This window comes from Peromyscus leucopus, chromosome 16_21 (genome assembly GCF_004664715.2).
Source record: "Peromyscus leucopus breed LL Stock chromosome 16_21, UCI_PerLeu_2.1, whole genome shotgun sequence".
Lineage (NCBI taxonomy): Eukaryota > Metazoa > Chordata > Mammalia > Rodentia > Cricetidae > Peromyscus > Peromyscus leucopus.
In genome coordinates, this window is record NC_051084.1 from 6,688,682 (window position 1) to 6,705,573 (window position 16,892).

General features: G+C 58.3%; 1 protein-coding gene across 8 annotated transcripts; it reads left to right on the forward strand.

The window, feature by feature from the left end:
- The first annotated feature begins 3,728 nt into the window (after positions 1–3,728).
- Vegfa (vascular endothelial growth factor A) lies at positions 3,729–16,824 on the forward strand. Of its 8 annotated transcripts, none has more exons than XM_028887114.2 (8): positions 3,729–3,841; positions 5,935–5,983; positions 8,791–8,987; positions 9,781–9,857; positions 10,287–10,316; positions 12,054–12,125; positions 13,281–13,412; positions 15,484–16,824. In XM_028887114.2, exons 3-8 carry the CDS (start codon positions 8,802–8,804, stop codon positions 15,503–15,505), a joined length of 519 nt encoding a protein of 172 aa, XP_028742947.1. In that variant the 5' UTR covers positions 3,729–3,841; positions 5,935–5,983; positions 8,791–8,801; the 3' UTR covers positions 15,506–16,824. The 8 variants fall into 8 exon arrangements, with proteins under 8 accessions (XP_028742947.1, XP_028742946.1, XP_028742945.1 ...); XM_028887113.2 differs by lacking the exon at positions 3,729–3,841 and adding an exon at positions 4,100–4,913; XM_028887112.2 differs by lacking the exon at positions 3,729–3,841 and adding an exon at positions 4,958–5,209.
- The last annotated feature ends 68 nt before the right edge of the window (positions 16,825–16,892 follow it).

Here is a 16,892-nt window from a genome sequence, read left to right on the forward strand (position 1 = left end):
CATCCAGGAGGTGCACCCAGGACAGAGATGATGGACATGATGGGACGGGGTGAGCAGGAGCCCCGTAACATTGCTCCATTGGAAATCGGGGTACCCAAGAGGTAACTTGGGATCCCACCAAGCCCCAGTACTGTGTGAAGAGGGGTGAAGGTGGTGGTGTAACCTTTTCGGGCCAACAGGGAGATTGCTGGGCTCCCATTCTCAGAGGCCCAGCAGATCTGGGTGAGGGTTGGGACTGGTTGGTCCCTCTCTTCCCACAGGTATCAGAGCCCCCTCTTGTTCCCAGGGGAGCCTGGGAACAGCTGGGCCAAAGCCCAACCAGGAATTTTTCCAGGCTGGTTCCTATATCCAAGGGTGGGGGCTTTGGGGAGCTCTTAAGGAAGACACAAGGAGTTGGAGAAGGGGACTTTGTGGAAAGGGTACAGAGCCGAGACAAGGGTGAGTCTGTAGGCAGAGAGGTAGCTAAGGGCCCTAGGGAGAATGGGGGGTACTGAGTATATCCCCAAATTCTGTTCCTAAGATGAACTGTGAACCTGAGCTAGGACTGATAGAGCTTTGCCTTCACCCTCATCCCTCCCTGGGCTCGTGGCCGCTCTGGGCAGCTGGCCTACCTACGTTCCTGAATGCTGGGGTAGGTTTGAATCACCACACAGGCCTGGCCTCCTTCCGCCCCCATCAACCCCCTGGCCTCAGTTCCCGGGCAACATCTAGGGGGTGGTGATCAGGAGGAACAAGGGCCTCTGTCTGCCCAGCTGCCTCTCCCTTTGGACTCTGCCAGACTCCACAGTGCATACGTGGTCTTCCACAGGTCCTCTTCCTCCAGGCCACTGACTAACCCCAGAACCGCTCAGCTTCCCGTTCTCAGGGTTGCAAAGTCCATGCCAAATTCTCTCCAGCGAAGCTTCCTTGGAAGCTTCCCAGAAGATCCCCATTCACACCCCCCCCCCCCCGGGGGCCCTAGCTCCTGATGTCTGCAGACCAGACAAAGGCTGGGATAAGCATCCAGCCCCGCCCCCTCTCCCCCAATAAACCAAGATTTCTGCCTCGGAGGTCTAACACGCATCTGTTAGGAGGTGTCAGAAAAATGCAACTGGGAGGTCAAAGAATGCAGGCCCGCCTAGCGGTGGCAGCACACTCATCCCAGCATTCCGGAGGCAGAGGCAGGAGGATGTCTGTGAGTTAGAGGCCAGCCTGGTCTACACAGCGAGTTCCAGGACAGTCAGGGCTACACAGAGAAACCTTGTCTCGAAAACAACAGCAGCAGCAGCAGTAGCAACAACAACTCAAAACAAACAAGCAAAAAGAATGCTAGGCTCAGGAGGCAACTCTCACCCTCTTCCCAAGACCTGTGCGGTTTGAGCCGGAGTTGAGGAGTGCATAATGTAGTCACTAGGGGGCGCTCGGCCACCACCGGGAGATCGTGAACTTGGGCGAGCCAGTCTGCGTGAGGGAGAACGCGTGTGTCAATGTGCATGCGTTCGTGTGTGTGTGTGTGTGTGTGTGTGTGTGTGTGTGTGTGTGGTATGTGAGGTGGGGGAGAAGACCAGGGGGCACCCCGGGATTCCAACAAATCTGTGTCCCTCTCCCCACGGGTCCCTGCCAGCTCTCCGCCCTCCCCCCACCTTCTCCAATAATCCCAGGAAAGGGTATTGCTCTCAGACCCTGTCCGCACATAACCTCATTCCCGTGTCTCCCCTGATTCCCAACACCCAGTGTGTCCAATGTGCCCCTGGACCCAGTCTGAAGGGGTGCACGGATAATTTTCAGGCTGTGAGCCCTGGTGGGGGTTTTAGCTCTCCACTTCTCAGTGGTGGCCTAGGGGCTCCTAGAAGGCGGTGCCTGGCCCAGCCTGGCCTCGCCCCCGGGGCGGGTCTGGGGCGTGGCATTTGGGGGCGGGGCCAGACCCCCTTTTTTTTCCACCGCTGTTAGCGGTGAGAAGCGCAGAGGCTTGGGGCAGCCGAGCTGCAGCGAGGCCGTGGCGCTGGGGGCGAGCTGAGCGGCGGCAGCGGAGCTCTGTCGCGAGACGCAGCGACAAGGCAGACTATTCAGCGGACTCACCGGCCAGGGAGTCTCCGCGCTGGGATTTGATATTCAAACCTCTTTTTTTCCTTAAACGTTTTAAAAACTGTATTGTTTTGCGCTTTAATTTATTTTTGCTTCTTATTCCCGTCTTGATCGTGCCAACGGTTTGGGGAGGTTGCTCCTTCACTCCCTCAAATCACTTCGGATTTTGGAAATCAGCAGAGAAAAGAGGCAGCAAGAGCTCCAGAGGGAAGTCGAGGAAGCGAGAGACCGGTCAGAGAGAGCGCGCTGGCGAGCGAGCAGAGAGAAGGACAGGGGCAAAGTGACTGACCTGCTTTTGGGGGTGACCGTCAGAGCGCGGCGTGAGCCCTCCCCCTTGGGATCTTGCATCGGACCAGTCGCGCTGACGGATAGACAGACAGACACCGCCCCCAGCCCCAGCGCCCACCTCCTCGCCGGCGGGCTGCCGACGGTGGACGCGGCGGCGAGCCGCGAGCAGGAGCCGAAGCCTGCGCCCGGAGGCGGGGTGGAGGGGGTCGGGGCTCGCGGGATTGCACTGAAACTTTTCGTCCAACTTCTGGGCTCTTCTCGCTCGGGAGTAGCCGTGGTCTGCGCCGGAGGAGGCAAACCGATCGGAGCTGGGAGAAGTGCTAGCTCGGGCCTGGAGGAGCCGGGGCCCGAGAAGAGAGAGGAGGAAGATAAGGAAGAGGAGAGGGGGCCGCAGTGGGCGCTCGGCTCGCGGGAGCCGGGCTCATGGACGGGTGAGGCGGCCGTGTGCGCAGACAGTGCTCCAGCCGCGCGCGCGCCCCAGGCCCCGGCCCGGGCCTCGGTTCCAGAAGGGAGAGGAGCCCGCCAAGGCGCGCAAGAGAGCGGGCTGCCTCGCAGTCCGAGCCGGAGAGGGAGCGCGAGCCGCGCCGGCCCCGGACGGGCCTCCGAAACCATGAACTTTCTGCTCTCTTGGGTGCACTGGACCCTGGCTTTACTGCTGTACCTCCACCATGCCAAGGTAAGCGGTCGTGCCCGCCTGGTGTCGCCGGGCCGTGGCGAGCGCCTCTCCCGCTTGGGGACGTGCGTGCGTGCGAGCGCGCGCGTGGGGGCTTCGTGCCCCACGCGGGTCCTTGGGCACCCGGCGCGAGGCGTCCCCCTCTGTCGTCGTACGTGGAGGGGGAGGGGGTGCGCGCTAGGTGGGAGGGCGCCAGGATAGTCTCGCCGCCCACGCGGGCCCTGCCCACCCACCAGAGTCACCGCACGTACGATCTGGGCCGAGCAGCCGAGGGCGGGAGCCAGAGGAGGAGGCCGAGGGGGCTGGGCTTGCGCTGTGGCTGGCGGCAGAAGTTTGCTCCGGGTCGCGGGTCCCCGGAGAACTGGAAGTCCGGGCAACGGGGGCGGGAGTCCGGAGCCAGCCCAGCGGGCATGCCTGGGGGTGCTCGGACCTTGGACCGGGGGAGGGCAGAGATCGTGGAGGGGGCAGGGAGCGAGCGCCCGAGGGGGCTTTGCTGTCACTCGGCTCGGGTCTCTTGGGCCCTTGCCGTGAGTTTGGGAAAAGTTTTAGGATGGATTGCTGCGGGGACCCTCTCCCACCCCTCCAGCTTGCTGGGCCACCTGCGCTGCGCCACCCCCTCCCGTCCCCGCTTGCGTCCCGCGCGGTGCCCGCCCTCCCCCGCCCGGCCGGGCGCGCGCGGCGCAGAGCCGATTACATCAGCCCGGGCCTGGCCGGCCTCGTGTTCCCGGAGCCGCGGCTGCGGGAGCCGGGAGACCCGGGCGACCAGCGGCGCCCCTCCCCCCCGCCGGCCCTCCGCAAGGAAGGTGACCTCTAGAGGTATCCCCGGCTCCGTGACCCGGAGAAACTCCCATACCCTTTTCCTCCGACCCCAACTTCTACCCGTGCCTTGCGCTAGGAAGAATTTCCCGACGCCCCTTCCCTTTTTCCCCGTTTCCTGCCTGGTGTGTAGAGAAGCCCTTCCCACCCTTTTATATCTTCCTTCTCTTGGAGAAGGCTCGTAGAACCGTTTCTGACCCCCGGGTCCAGGAAAAGGACGGTGAGTGTCAGACGTGGGGGTGCTGAGGCCCACCCTCGGGCTCTTTGTGGAAACGCTAACCTAAGTTTTGAGTCGGTGGAGGTCGGTGTGCTAACCTCCTCTCTCCAGCCGCTCTAGTGAGCTGTGCTCCAGCGTTTTTGGGGGTCAGTGAAGGGTAGACTGACATCACCCCGCTTTCCCCTTTTTGGAAAAATGTCTTGATATTTGCTGTGACAGGGGCAGCCTGGAACTAGCCTTTCCCACACCTTTGGCAGGATCGCCTGTCAGTGTCTCCCACACACTTTGTCCTGGCAAAACCCGCTGCTCAGAGAGCAGGTGGTTTAACTCTGAACTTGCCCACCCAGTTTGCCTATCAAGGGGTCCTTTCATGCTCTTTCCCACTAATACTCAGCTAGGGAGCCTACTTGGAGAGGGGGCAGAAGGAAGGAGACAGGCAGGGGTCCCTGCCACCATCCAGAGTTCCTCAGACCCTGGCACAAAGGCCTTGGCTCTGGGCCTCCATGTGGGGAGGAGGGGCAGGAGTGCCTGGCCACAGTATGACCTTCAGAGGCCCCCAGAGAAGGGCACCTGGCCAGGCCCTGCCTAGAACCTCCCCATCTGGGAGGGGGTTCAAAGTTTCTTTTCCTTTCTCCATTGGGGCCGAGATAGAGGACCGAGGGAGAATGTCACGAGGCTGTTGAGCCTGGTAGTTGAGGGCCTGAGGAGCAGAATCCAGGGCCTGCCTGAGGGAGCTGCAGTGGGAGGCTAGCTCTTGAGAAGGGCCACCTCTGACCTTGGCCCTGGTGGCGAGGCTGAGGGCCCTGGAGAGACTGCAGTTGGGGGCTGTTGGTGGAGGAGAGAGACAGGCCAAGGGTGGGCATCCTTCTCAGGGCGGTTGGAGGTCCAGGTGGGTGTGGGGCATGTGGCTGGGGAGTTGGTAGGACCAGGAGACCCTCAGGAAGGCCTAGGAGCCTTCCCTTGCTCCCTATGGCCGGGTCCACATGGCCTTTTTGTTGACCTCCACAGCCTCCGGGGAGGGGTGAAAAGAGTTGGTGGGGATCAGAAGGACGGGGGCTCAGGCCCAGGGTGGAGCGAGACCCCTTGGAACTGGGCAGTTCTGAGGAGAAGAAAGCTTTCATGGCTCCATTTGAGCAAAGTCCTCTGCCTAGGTGAGAGGCTTGGGGATGTGGCGGGGCTGGCCAGGCTTCGGGACTGCATTCAGGCTCTGGGCAGACAGACAGGTGGAAGGACAACGGGACACCCTTCCTTGGGGCCTTCCTCCCGGCTTTCCAGCCCTTGAGCAACCTGTGGGCATGCGGGCTGCTCCTGAGGCCTGGGGAGGGTTGGGAGGGGGAGGGTAGTGGGTGCCCTTCGGTCCCCTGCACCCCCTCCCTCTTCAGCACCAGCTCACCCTGGTATTTGTCATGTCAGCAGGAGAAGGTCACCATGTTGTTTTTCTCGCCCCTAGTCCTTCCTTCCTGCCCCAGTCCAAATTTGTCCTCCTGTTTGACCTTACTACTTACCCGTGGCTTTGGACCAGGGAATCGGGGGCAGTGAGAAGAGAGAGGAGGCCAGAATGGAGGGGAGCTAGGGGCCTGGACAACGCAGGGGTCTGGTATTTCCCTCCTGAATTGTGAGCTCCCCAGCACCTGGTTAGACTTTAACTTCAGGGGTTCAGACTTGAGGCAGTCCAGGGGTAGTGGGTATGCTCTGGACCTGTGGGGAGCCCCCCCCCCGACTCTTCCCTGTTTGGTTCAGAAGCCACGGAGGAGCTGGAGGCTGGGGGCTGGGAGAGAGGCAAGAGGGGGTCAGGGATTCAGTGGCTTGGCCTTTGCACTCCGTGGCTGCCTCTGTCCTGCCCCTCCAATGCTTTTTCCTCTTTGTTTGTCTGTAGTGGTCCCAGGCTGCACCCACGACAGAAGGAGAGCAGAAAGCCCACGAAGGTGAGTCCCCATGTTCTCGGATCGGACCCCTCCCCTTGTCTCGAGGGTGCGTGGATAAGTCCCACTCTTCCTTTTCAGACTTGGGGGTGGGGTGGGGCGCAGGAATATGAGGATCAAGATTTCATGGATACTGTGGGTTTAACTCTTGCGTTTCTTAAGGCTGTCTTCTCTTCGGCGTTCTGCTAGAAACAGGACTTGTTGCTTTTTCTAACGCCCTTTCCAGTAAAATTTTATCTGGAAAGGCTGCCGTGAGCCACAGATGAGGAAGGCAATGCTCAGGGTTTCCAGATGTTCAGGGAGGTATCCCTTGTATCCCCTACTCCCAGGGGAGGATAAACGTTTCGTGCCACTTCCTACTCAGCCATGGCCCACCCGTGGGGGCTGTGACTCTTCCTGTGTGAGCTGGAGGCAGGATGGGAGGACACCCGCATAGTACTGCCCGGCCCTGGGTTCGCACTTCTCCGAGGATGGCAGCTTCCATAGACTGGGTGCTGTGAACTTCCCTGCAGGACCAGCAGAGGGCCGGCTGTAGCTCTCCGGCGCCCCGCCCCCCTGCCCAACCCCGAGTCCGCCTGCCTTTTGTTCCAGTGTGGTTTGGAGTACCGGGATCCTCCCATTTCTCTGGGGGACGCCCTGGCTCTCCCCAGCACTGAGTGTGGCCTCTGCTCCAGCCGGATGCCACTCCCCCAGTGTCCTTCCTCTGTGTAGGGAAGGCCCTGGGGTCTTCCTCTAGGCTCATTTCCCTGACCCAAATCCAGTGCGGCTGGCTGCTGGAGCCAGCCAAGGAAGACTGGTGATGTCCAGCCGGTTTTGCCTCCTCCCCCAGGAGCTCTTTCTCCCGGCCCAGGGCCTGGCTTTCTGCCACTCCCTGGGCCCAGCCACTGACAGGCCCCCACTTCCAAAGTGCTACCCACCCCTTTCTGCTTCCTAGTGGGCTCTGTGGTCTGGGAGAGGCAAGACAAATGGTCTTTGTTTGATGGAGAAAAGGTTGTCTGCCATAAATAAGGAAAACCACGAAAGCCTGATGCTGGAGTGTATGTGTGCACACGTCCCGAGTAGCAGGACAGCTTTCCTTGGGGGCAGGGGCCAGGCTGCCATGGGTACTGGCCAAGGCATGTCCACCACCTCCTGTGGCCCTTCAGAAAGAATCCCAAACCTGCAGCTCCCACCCCAGTCAATGCTTGGGTCATACCTTTCTGCTACCTGCTCCTGGGGGGGTCACTAACTGACCTGGGCCACCTCTGCCCCAGCCAAGACGAAGAAGGGTCAGTTAAAAAAAAAGTTCTGGGTTAGTCATCTTCTATACAGACTTGGCTTGAAAAGAATTTTTCAGATCTGATCTCATGGACTTTTTGGGGGGCTGTGTTATACGTTAACTCTTTGGGGGTAGACAAGAATTCTGTGCTCGTTTGTCCAGATAGAAAAGAGAGCCCTTGAGCAAGGCAGGGGGTGGCAGTTAGGTTACCCCCATTCCTTTTCCTGTTTGACATCTGTGGACATCACCCCACCTTTCCCTCGATGCCCCAGTTTCTCCCCAGTCAACCTATCACACTCCTGGGTCCCATCTTCTTTACCTTTCTGGAAAAAAAACAAAAACAAAAACAAAAAACCACAAAGAGCCAAGGGAGGTTTGGCTGTGGCCCTAGGTTGAGAGGGAGGGGGTAGGCAGTGTAGTCTCTGGAGCGAACACTTCAAATGCCTTGGTGACATTCCAAACCTTGTCACCTGGAATGAGAAAAGAAGAGTTGTTTTCAGGGCTAGCAAAGAGAGACGGAACCCCACCTCCGTGCTCACTTAAGTGTCTTTAGAGGTCAGGCCAACCTGCTTCTACAGATAGCCAGTTGGAGGCCCAGAGACTGGAGGGACAGGCCCAAGGTCACACCAGCTGCTGGCAGAGCCTGGGCCCCGCGTGGGCTTGTGTTCTCTCTTCTCTCACTTCAGGGGCAGACTTCTGTGGGGTAGTGTTAGGGATGTGACCAGAGGGACCAGCTGAGCCACCGTTTGATGTCCCCAAGAAGTCCTGTGCTTCTCTACCGCCTGCCCCCTTGGCCCCGAATCCCCTTCCTGCCGACAAGTACCTCAGGCTGCCTGGGAAGTTGTCTCTCCCCTGTCTTCCTCCGAGTCAGCTTCTCGAAGTGCTTTGTACAGAGGCGGCTCTTGTTTCTTCCATGATGCAAACAGTTTGCTCTCTTGGGCGGGGTTCTGAGTGCTGGCAGGACCTGCCCAGTGTGCCTGCCACCTGCTGACTGACTGTCTTCGGCTCAGGTCTGGGGAGGTGGGACTGGCGACCGTGAGGCGACTCCTCAAGCCTCTGTGGTTGCGCGTGTTGTGGGTGTGTAAGGCTTTGCTCTCACAGCCCGTTCTGACCGCCTCTCACCAGCAGTGTGGCCTTTGCGACAAATTATGGCATTTGTCTGAGCCTCTAGGTCCCCATTTATAAAATAAGGTCCTGGTAGTACTTAGTAGGACTTAGGACGTCCTGTGGGGTCCAGCATGTACTTGGTTGAGTGGCCGTCGGCCTGCTGGGTGTTGTGGCCATAGCTGTGGGATGGAAGTGGGAAACAGGTGTACCCACACTCAGACTGCCCTCCGGAATCGTAGTTGGCCCAGGAAACTGCTTTGTTTTACAGTGAGGAAGGGAGGCAGGTATGGCAGGCCGACCCCCCCTGGACCTGGACCTAGAAATGAGGGGGGTGCTTCATTTAGATTTTTAGCACTTACCTGGTATGGAAGCCGCGAGGAGCTGGGGGGAGGGGCGGATCATCTTTGCGTTACCAGCGGGCTCACATGTCACCCCTCCCACGCAGTGGTGAAGTTCATGGACGTGTACAAGCGCAGCTACTGCCGTCCGATCGAGACCCTGGTGGACATCTTCCAGGAGTACCCTGATGAGATAGAGTATATCTTCAAGCCGTCCTGTGTGCCCCTAATGAGGTGTGGGGGCTGCTGTAACGACGAGGCTCTGGAGTGTGTGCCCACCTCGGAGAGCAACATCACCATGCAGGTAGGTGCCTGTGGCGTAGGGGACGGACGGGGTGCAGGAGGGGCGGGTGGGACAAGGAGGGCCATTAGAAGGTTGTCTGGGCCTCTGCCTGGGAAACTCTTGATAGGAGGAGCTGAATTGGGGCTGGGGGTGAGGAGGTGAGGTTGGAGGCTCTTTTCTACAACGGGGAAGAAGATGGCCGCCTTTCCGCACTCCCCTGCTCGAGTTCGCGACGGTTTGACCGTGTCCTCCGCTTTGACGACCTCGCTCCCTCGGCTCAGCAGGGGCTGGTGCCTACAACAAGTGCCCTTCTCCTACTCTGGGAGAGCGACCCCAAAGCTTTCCCTGCTTGAGGGCTCCATTTGGGAAGCTGGATGGCACTGCAGAGCTAAAAGCCAGTCTCTTAGCTACATAGTGATGGGTGGATCTGGGCCCAGACGGGGTGGAGAGTGGGAGGCAGCTGAGTGGCATGGGCTGGGTAGCTCTTAGGTAGCTTGTAAGGGTTAGGGTGAAGCTTGGGAGGGATGAAGGAGGGGAAGGGATTGGGATGGTGAGAATCCAGGACCTGAATTCCCAGCCTGGCCAACCCCTGCAGCTGTGTCTGCCCTCAAGAGCAGGTGCTCCTTAAGGCCTGCAGGGTTGGGGGAGTTGGGGTGGCTCAAGGCTCTTTTCTGTTAGAGCGTTGATCCCCCTACCTCCACCGCCTATGCTCAATAGAACCCCTGGGTGCTGAATGGCAGGAGCCCCGGGATGTCCCATACGGGTATGGCTGGCTGGGTCACTAACCTCTGTGATCTGTTCCCTCCCTCTCCAGATCATGCGGATCAAACCTCACCAAAGCCAGCACATAGGAGAGATGAGCTTCCTACAGCACAGTAGATGTGAATGCAGGTGAGGATAGAGTCTCCCCCTCCTCAGGCAGCCCCCGCGCCCCCCAGGCAGCCCCCAGCCCCCCCCCCAGGCAGCCCCGGCCGCGGCCCCCCCTCAGGCAGCCCCCGGCCGCGGCCTGCCCCAGAGCTGAGGCAATCACCCTTGTTAGCCCACGTCAGCCTTCCGACCAACTGTGACCCTGGGCATCTGACCTCAGTGTGCTTACCTCATGTGTGTTGCCCACATCTAGAAAGTGGGCAGGACAGTTCGGTGTCCCTCGCCAGTGTCACGGGGACCAGCTTCGTTAGGATGTGTAAAGATAAAGCTAGCGTTCGCTAAATCATAAACATGGCGCGATTACCGGGTTGTGGTCCTTTCGCCCGTTGACGTCATCATCATCTTGATTCCTCTGTGTTTTGTTTTTTTTTTTCCTTTCTCTACCTTTTGCAGACCAAAGAAAGACAGAACAAAGCCAGAAAAGTAAGTGGCCACATGTTAGCACTTTTGCCCAGCTGTCTTGGTTGGGGGCTTTCGGCTTCCTCTCTGGGGGGCTCTGATGGCCTCAGTGGGTCGGGCCGCGGGGTGGGTGGTGACGTGGTGACGGTGACATGGTGACCAGAGTGGGATGGAGCCAGCTTCAGGCCTGCGGCTCTAGGATGATGAAGACATCCAAGCTGGAGTCTGCTCTTTGCCCTGAAGAAGATGCTGTCCCCCCGGGGCTCAGGGCCCTCCAGGCCAGCACTCACTGTCTCAGTGTGGGTGGTGGTGTGGGCACTGGCACCCACAGTGGAGTGAAGGAGAGGGAGCCGGTGTCGGAGGGCAGTTTCTGTGTATCAGAGGACGTGGCCTTGGCCTTGTTCGGTGGTGACTGACCGTGGCGGTCCAGGAGATTTCTTGGTGTGTGTATGCTTTCACCAGAGTGGGGCAGGTAGCGGACTCCGCCCTCTCAGCAGGGTAGGAAAAGCGGTGTGGTGGCCATTTTCTGAGGCTTCCGGTTGCTTGTTGTGTGAGGATGGGTCGGGGGCTGACGTTGATGGGGAAAAACGAACTTGTAGGGAAGGAGCGACTGAGAGAGAGCACCCATCCCCTCCCCTCCCCCCCACATCCCTTCCTGTCTGCCCTCCCACTTGGGGGACTTGCTGTCCTCATGCCTCTCCCTAAGTCCCCAGATTCCAGGACTACGGTGTCTGCCAGAGCAATGGTCTGGGAGTTTATCAGTGAGAGAGAGAGGGCGTGCTCCAGGCGAGGGTCCCTGTGTGGAGAGCTTTCTCGTTTCATCCTTCTAGGGCTTTCTCCCAAGCAGGACAGACTTGCCCACTCCCCAGGTCCCTTCCTGTCTCTTTCCCTGTGATAGACAGGCTGCCATGTCTTCTCTGGGACCTGGCAGGCCTAGAGAGTGCTAGTTCCCTGGAGGGTGGCAGGCAGTAGCCTGTCTCCTCAGCTGTTCACTAGATGCCTGCTCTGCCCACAGGGAGAGTGCCAGGGCTCGCCTGGGCTCGGAAGAGGGTCTAGTGGCAGGCTCCGACAAGCTGGAGAGAGGAAACTCTGCCAGGTCCCCTGGCCCCCTAATCACACCCGCATGCTGCACTCTCCTTCATCCCCGGTCCCTCCATCACTGCTGGGCTCTGAGGACACTCAGACCCAACTCCCGTCCCAGGTGACTGCTGGGCAGCTGGTGCCCCCATGCCCTGCCTGGCTTTTGTGCCGTCTCCCAAGTAACTGTCCCCTCTCACCAAGGACACAGTGAGGCGGGGTCCCCAGAGGGACCCCCGCTATCTATCACACTTAGAGACAAAGGCAGATGTTTCTCCAGCTATAAGGTTTTGAATCAGACTTTCTCCTTAAAGTCCGCCTTAGCCCTTCATAGAACCTTCTGACCTTCAGGGTCTAACTGTATTTATTGCCTTGCTGGGCAAAGATCTTGCCCCTGTGGCTTTGCGCCCTGCCTGGGGCCAGGGGCCAGGGGCCACATGAACCTAGAGGCTGTGCCTTGCACAGTCTCTGCTGCCCGCCCAAAGCCCTACGGTGGGCAGAGCGAGGAGAAGGATGCATGTTGTCCCAGCCCGCCGTGCCTGGTCCTTCCCGGAGGCTGCTCCAGGAAGTGACCCGGGTGCCTTTGGGCCTCCTGATCTTGCCTCTGTCTTCTTCATTGTGCCTCTCTTCTTCTCCCCCCCCCCTCGTTCTCTTCCTGTCTGTTTCTATTTTTATATTTTCCAGAAAATCAGTTCGAGGAAAGGGAAAGGGTCAAAAACGAAAGCGCAAGAAATCCCGGTTTAAATCCTGGAGCGTGTACGTTGGTGCCGCTGCTGTCTAAGTCCTTGGAGCCTTCCTGGCCTCCAGACAAGCGCCTGCCGTTCCCCTAACCCTGCCTCCCCTCCTCAGCTCCCCTCTGGCTCTTGCCCTGGCCTCCTGCTGGCCTCAGTCTCCCTCCCTCCCTCTCCCTCTCTCTCTCTCACTCATTCCACTAATGACACCAGCGGGTAGACTTGGTGGTGGCATTGCTGGACCAGGGTTGGGAGGAGGTGGGGTGGCAGGTGAGTAGGTCTGGAGCACTCAGGGAGGGACTCTGGCTTGGCTGGGCACCGACTTTCTCTCACCCACTGGGCATTGGTGGTGGGGCCACTGTTGGCATGGGTGCTGGGCATTGGGGCCCTCTCACCCGACTGGTTTCCACTGCTCTCTAGGCTCCTGCACACGTCTGGAGGGTCAGGGTGGAGTGAGTGACGGGCATGATGGTTGGGAAGTGGATGACGGTGGGCTGAGGATAAGCCTGGTGGGCCAGGCTCTGTGTGGCCGGCCGCCCTTCTCATCTGTTGGAAGTGCTCTGACACCGCGACTTGAGGCTCCAGGAGGGAAAAGCCCTCCATTCCAGTCCCACCCAGATCACCCACTGAGGTCTTCGAGGGTGGCCGCTTCCTCTGGGCTGCAGGCTGTGCTGGCTCTGGAGGCCTTGCTGGTGGACAGTGCCCCCCTGGATTTGGCTTGCCTGCTGCTGGCCCTCTCCCTTGGTGGAGGGTCTGGGCAGAGGTCCCTTTCCAGGGAGAAGGTGCCTCTGGTGGTCTCATGGGCCACTCATCACTGTCCCCAGCAGGTAAAGAGTCAAGACATGTTCTGGGAACAGCAGCAGTTAGGGCCTGAGATAGGCCCATGTCTTGGTGGGGCGCAGCACTGCCCCTTACGGCAGCCTTCTCCCCGCACTCTGCCCGCCTGTGCCCTCCTCTTTCTGTAGGCAGATGCCCTGCCAAGTGCCGCGTCTTTCCGCCACTCTCTCTGTCTTCTGCTGGAGCGCTCCGATCTTTCCAGGATGTGGAAAGGGCCTAGGGGCCAGCGAGCTGGGTGGGGAAGCCGTGGTGGCCACGTTAGGGGGTATTGCATGGGTTTTTTTTTTCTCTCTCTCTCTGCTGATGCTCTAGCTTAGATGTCTTTCCTTTTGCCTTTTTGCAGTCACTGTGAGCCTTGCTCAGAGCGGAGAAAGCATTTGTTTGTCCAAGATCCGCAGACGTGTAAATGTTCCTGCAAAAACACAGACTCGCGTTGCAAGGCGAGGCAGCTTGAGTTAAACGAACGTACTTGCAGGTTGGTTTCCAGAGGGCAAGCGAGAGTCAGAGAGGGAGAGAGAGAGAGACAGAGAGGGCACGCTTGTGAGGGGCCAGCTGCTTGCTCAGCTTCTAGCTGCCTGTGTGGGGACTGCTGCTGCCTTCTCGACTCCTGAGGCCGTGTGGGGCCCCGGGCTCCAGTCTGGCCTGGCAGGCCTGCTCTGAGATGATGGCCCTGGTTGCCTGAGCGGGTAGGCTGCTGTGGCGTAATGTGATGGTGTGGACACCAGCTGTGTGTTGTGGCCTGCGGTCCTGCTGCTTGTGAAGGCTGTCGGCGGGTGCTGATGTTGTTCATTCTCCCTTCGGTGCAGATGCTGAGATCTGAAAGTCCTTTCAGCCGTGGGATGTCTGATAGCGTTCCCTGGCTGCCCCTCTGCCCCCAGAGCCCGCGCAGCCGGGCCTCTCGCCGCCCAGTCGTTTTTCCTGGGCGTGGAGTCTGAGCTCCCGCTGTCTGTGCCCCCCTTCAGACTATGGCTTCTTGAAGACAGGTTGTCTCTCCTGGAGTGGGAGGCCTTGAGGACAGGCTGTGTCCACCTCAGACCGGGCCTCTCTGAAAGTGGGGCTCTGCGGTTGGTTTAGGATGGGAAATTCTCTCTACATACATCTGAGGACCCTAGATAACTCAGTCCTGCATCAGTCATGGTCAAGAGGGACAATCCTCAACAGCCCACACATTTCAGAAAGGCTTCCAGGGTGGTTGCAGGAAAGAGACAGGCCCCCTTCCCTGACAGGACTCTGTGGGCACCTTAAGCCTGGGCCTGGTTCATAACACTTTGGGATACCCAGGTGTCTGTACTTCTGTCCTTTGCCCTTGTGAACCAAGGAAAATGTCCAGCTCATGAGTGACTGTTGTATATGACCACATTCAGTGGGGAGGTCAAGAGCACAGGGCTGTGACTGGCAGCTCCTAGTCTTGATATCTAGACAGGTGTTTATATTGATATGGCCTGTCCTGGGTATGAGCATCACCCAGGAAGAGAGCTTTTAGAGGGATGACCCCAGAGAGGGCCAGGCTCCCAAGTAGGTGCAGGGTTCTTAGGTGTGGGCCCCTTCCCTGCCTGCATTCTGTGTCTTGTGGGTGTTCAAAAGACGTGAGGGAGCTGACCTCGGGTGTTCCCGTGAAACACTGTGAGAACTCTGAGTGTGTCAGTATTGTGGTAGGGACTCGTCCAAACAACAGGGGTGGGGGACAGGGCTCAGCTCCCCAGAGGGTTTTAAGGAAGATAAAGACCTTGGCATTGTAAGGTTTCTGGAGTGAGCTGGGGAGCTAATTGAGGTTACCTGACTTCCGGAGACCTGACCTAGTCCACCGCTGCCTGTGTCTGGGAACTGCATTTCCAAGACTGGGTGGGACCCGTGTTCTCAGGCTGTCCCCGGGGCACCCAGCCAGGGGCAGGAGCATGAGGAGAAACCCCCTCTGCTTCAGTCAGAGGAGCAAGGCCACTAAGTTGTCTGAGCCCAGCCTAAGGTAGACATGTGGTAAAGACAGGCGGCCCCATGCCTGGGCCTGCAGCTGCCGGCCAGCTCAAGGTAGAAGCTAAGGCCGAGAGAGGTGTCGGGGCATAGATGTTTTCCTACCTTCCTGGAGCTCCGGGACTTGTCCGCCTGGACAGAACACATTCCAGGGTGGTCCTCTGTCATTGGCCTAGCCCAAGGTATTTTTCCTGTCCACTGTCTACTCTTCTAAACCCACCCCTAGGAGCCAGAACGGAAAATCCCTCTGCAGAGACCCTCTCCCAGCTAACTACCTCTAACCTTGTCACCCCTCCGCTGTGGAGTGTCACAGGGGGGCTGGTCTTCTACTGCTCATGTGTTGCTTTGCAAGTATTTCCGTGTCTGTCTCGTCTTCGTAGTTCGCCATCTTTAGCAGGCAGGGCTGGGTCTCTCTCTCCCTCCCCACCGGGACTCTGTCTCACCTGCGCCTCGGGGAACCCTGCTCCTGTAGGGCCAGCCTACAGGGCCCGGGGTCTCCCAGGCCTGGGGAGGCTGTTTGCCTCACTGCCAGGCTCCTGTGGCCCTAACCTCCTGCCTCTTTTTGCCACTCCCCACAGATGTGACAAGCCAAGGCGGTGAGCCAGGCTGCAGGAAGGAGCCTCCCTCAGGGTTTCGGGAACCAGACCTCTCACCAGAAAGACCGACTAACCATGTCACCACCACACCATCATCGTCACCATTGACAGAACAGTCCTTAATCCAGAAAGCCTGACGTGAAGGAAGAGGAGACTCTTCGAGGAGCACTTTGGGTCCGGAGGGCGAGACTCCGGCAGAAGCATTCCCGGGCAGGTGACCAAGCACGGTCCCTTGTGGAACTGGATTCGACATTTTCTTTTACTTGCTGCTAAATCACCAAGCCCGGAAGATTAGGGAGTTTATTTCTGGGATTCCTGTAGACACACCCACCCACATACACACACATATATATATATTATATATATAAATAAATATATATGTTTTTATATATATAAAATATATATATATTCTTTTTTTAAATTAACTTTGCTAATGTTATTGGTGTCTTCACTGGATGTGTTTGACTGCTGTGGACTTGAGTTGGGAGGAGAATGTCCCTGCTCGGATCCTGAGAGGGGAGACAGTGGGATGAAAGACTCTGGTGTGGTCTTTCGTCTTTTTGCCTGCCAGGGAACGTGTGAGGCCAGGGCACGGGGGCACACTGGCTCACTTCCAGAAACACGACAAACCCATCCCTGGCCCCGAGTCAAGAGGACAGAAAGATGGCAGAAAAAGAGACAAAGACGCTGGTCCCAACAGGAGTCTGGGGAGCCTCAGGACATGGCCTGCTTCGTGGATCCCGCTACACGCCGCCCTCTGGGCACCGCCTGGAAGAATCGGGAGCCTGGCCAGCCTGCAGCCCACTCCTCCGCTTCCGAGGTGCCCAGGAGGCCCCCCACAGAGGCTCCTCCTCCTGGGAACCCTTCTTCTCTCCCTACCCCACTTCCTGGGTACAGCCCAGGGGAACCTCGTGTGCTCAGACCATTGAAACCACTAGTTCTGTTCCCCAGGAGACTTGGCCGTGTGTGAGTGGCTGGCCCTCCCCCACCCCACCCCTTCCCGAGGCACAGAGCAGTGGGGCAGGACCCGCAAGCCCTCACGGAGGCAGAGAAAAGAGAAAGTGTTTTATATACGGTACTTATTTAATAGTCCTTTTTAATTAGAAATTAAAAACAGTTAATTTAATTAAAGAGTAGGGTTTTTTTTTCAGTATTCTTGGTTAATATTTAATTTCAACTATTTATGAGATGTATCTCTCGCTCTCTTTATTTGTACTTTGTGTGTGTGTGTGTGTGTGTGTGTGTGTGTGTGTGTATGAAATCTGTGTTTCCAATCTCTCTCTCCCGGATTGGTGACAGTCACTAGCTTGTCCTGAGAAGAGATTTAATTTTGCTAACACTCAGCTCTGCCCTTCCCTGGTCCCCTCCACACATTCCTTTGAAATAAGGTT

Bases quoted from the DNA above. Each gene is read 5' to 3' on its own strand.
- Vegfa (XM_028887114.2), top strand. From the start codon at position 8,802: ATGGACGTGTACAAGCGCAGCTACTGCCGTCCGATCGAGACCCTGGTG. The intron at 8,988-9,780 runs GTAGGTGCCTGT...CTCCCTCTCCAG, and splicing joins AGAGCAACATCACCATGCAG to ATCATGCGGATCAAACCTCA. The intron at 13,413-15,483 runs GTTGGTTTCCAG...CACTCCCCACAG, and splicing joins TTAAACGAACGTACTTGCAG to ATGTGACAAGCCAAGGCGGT.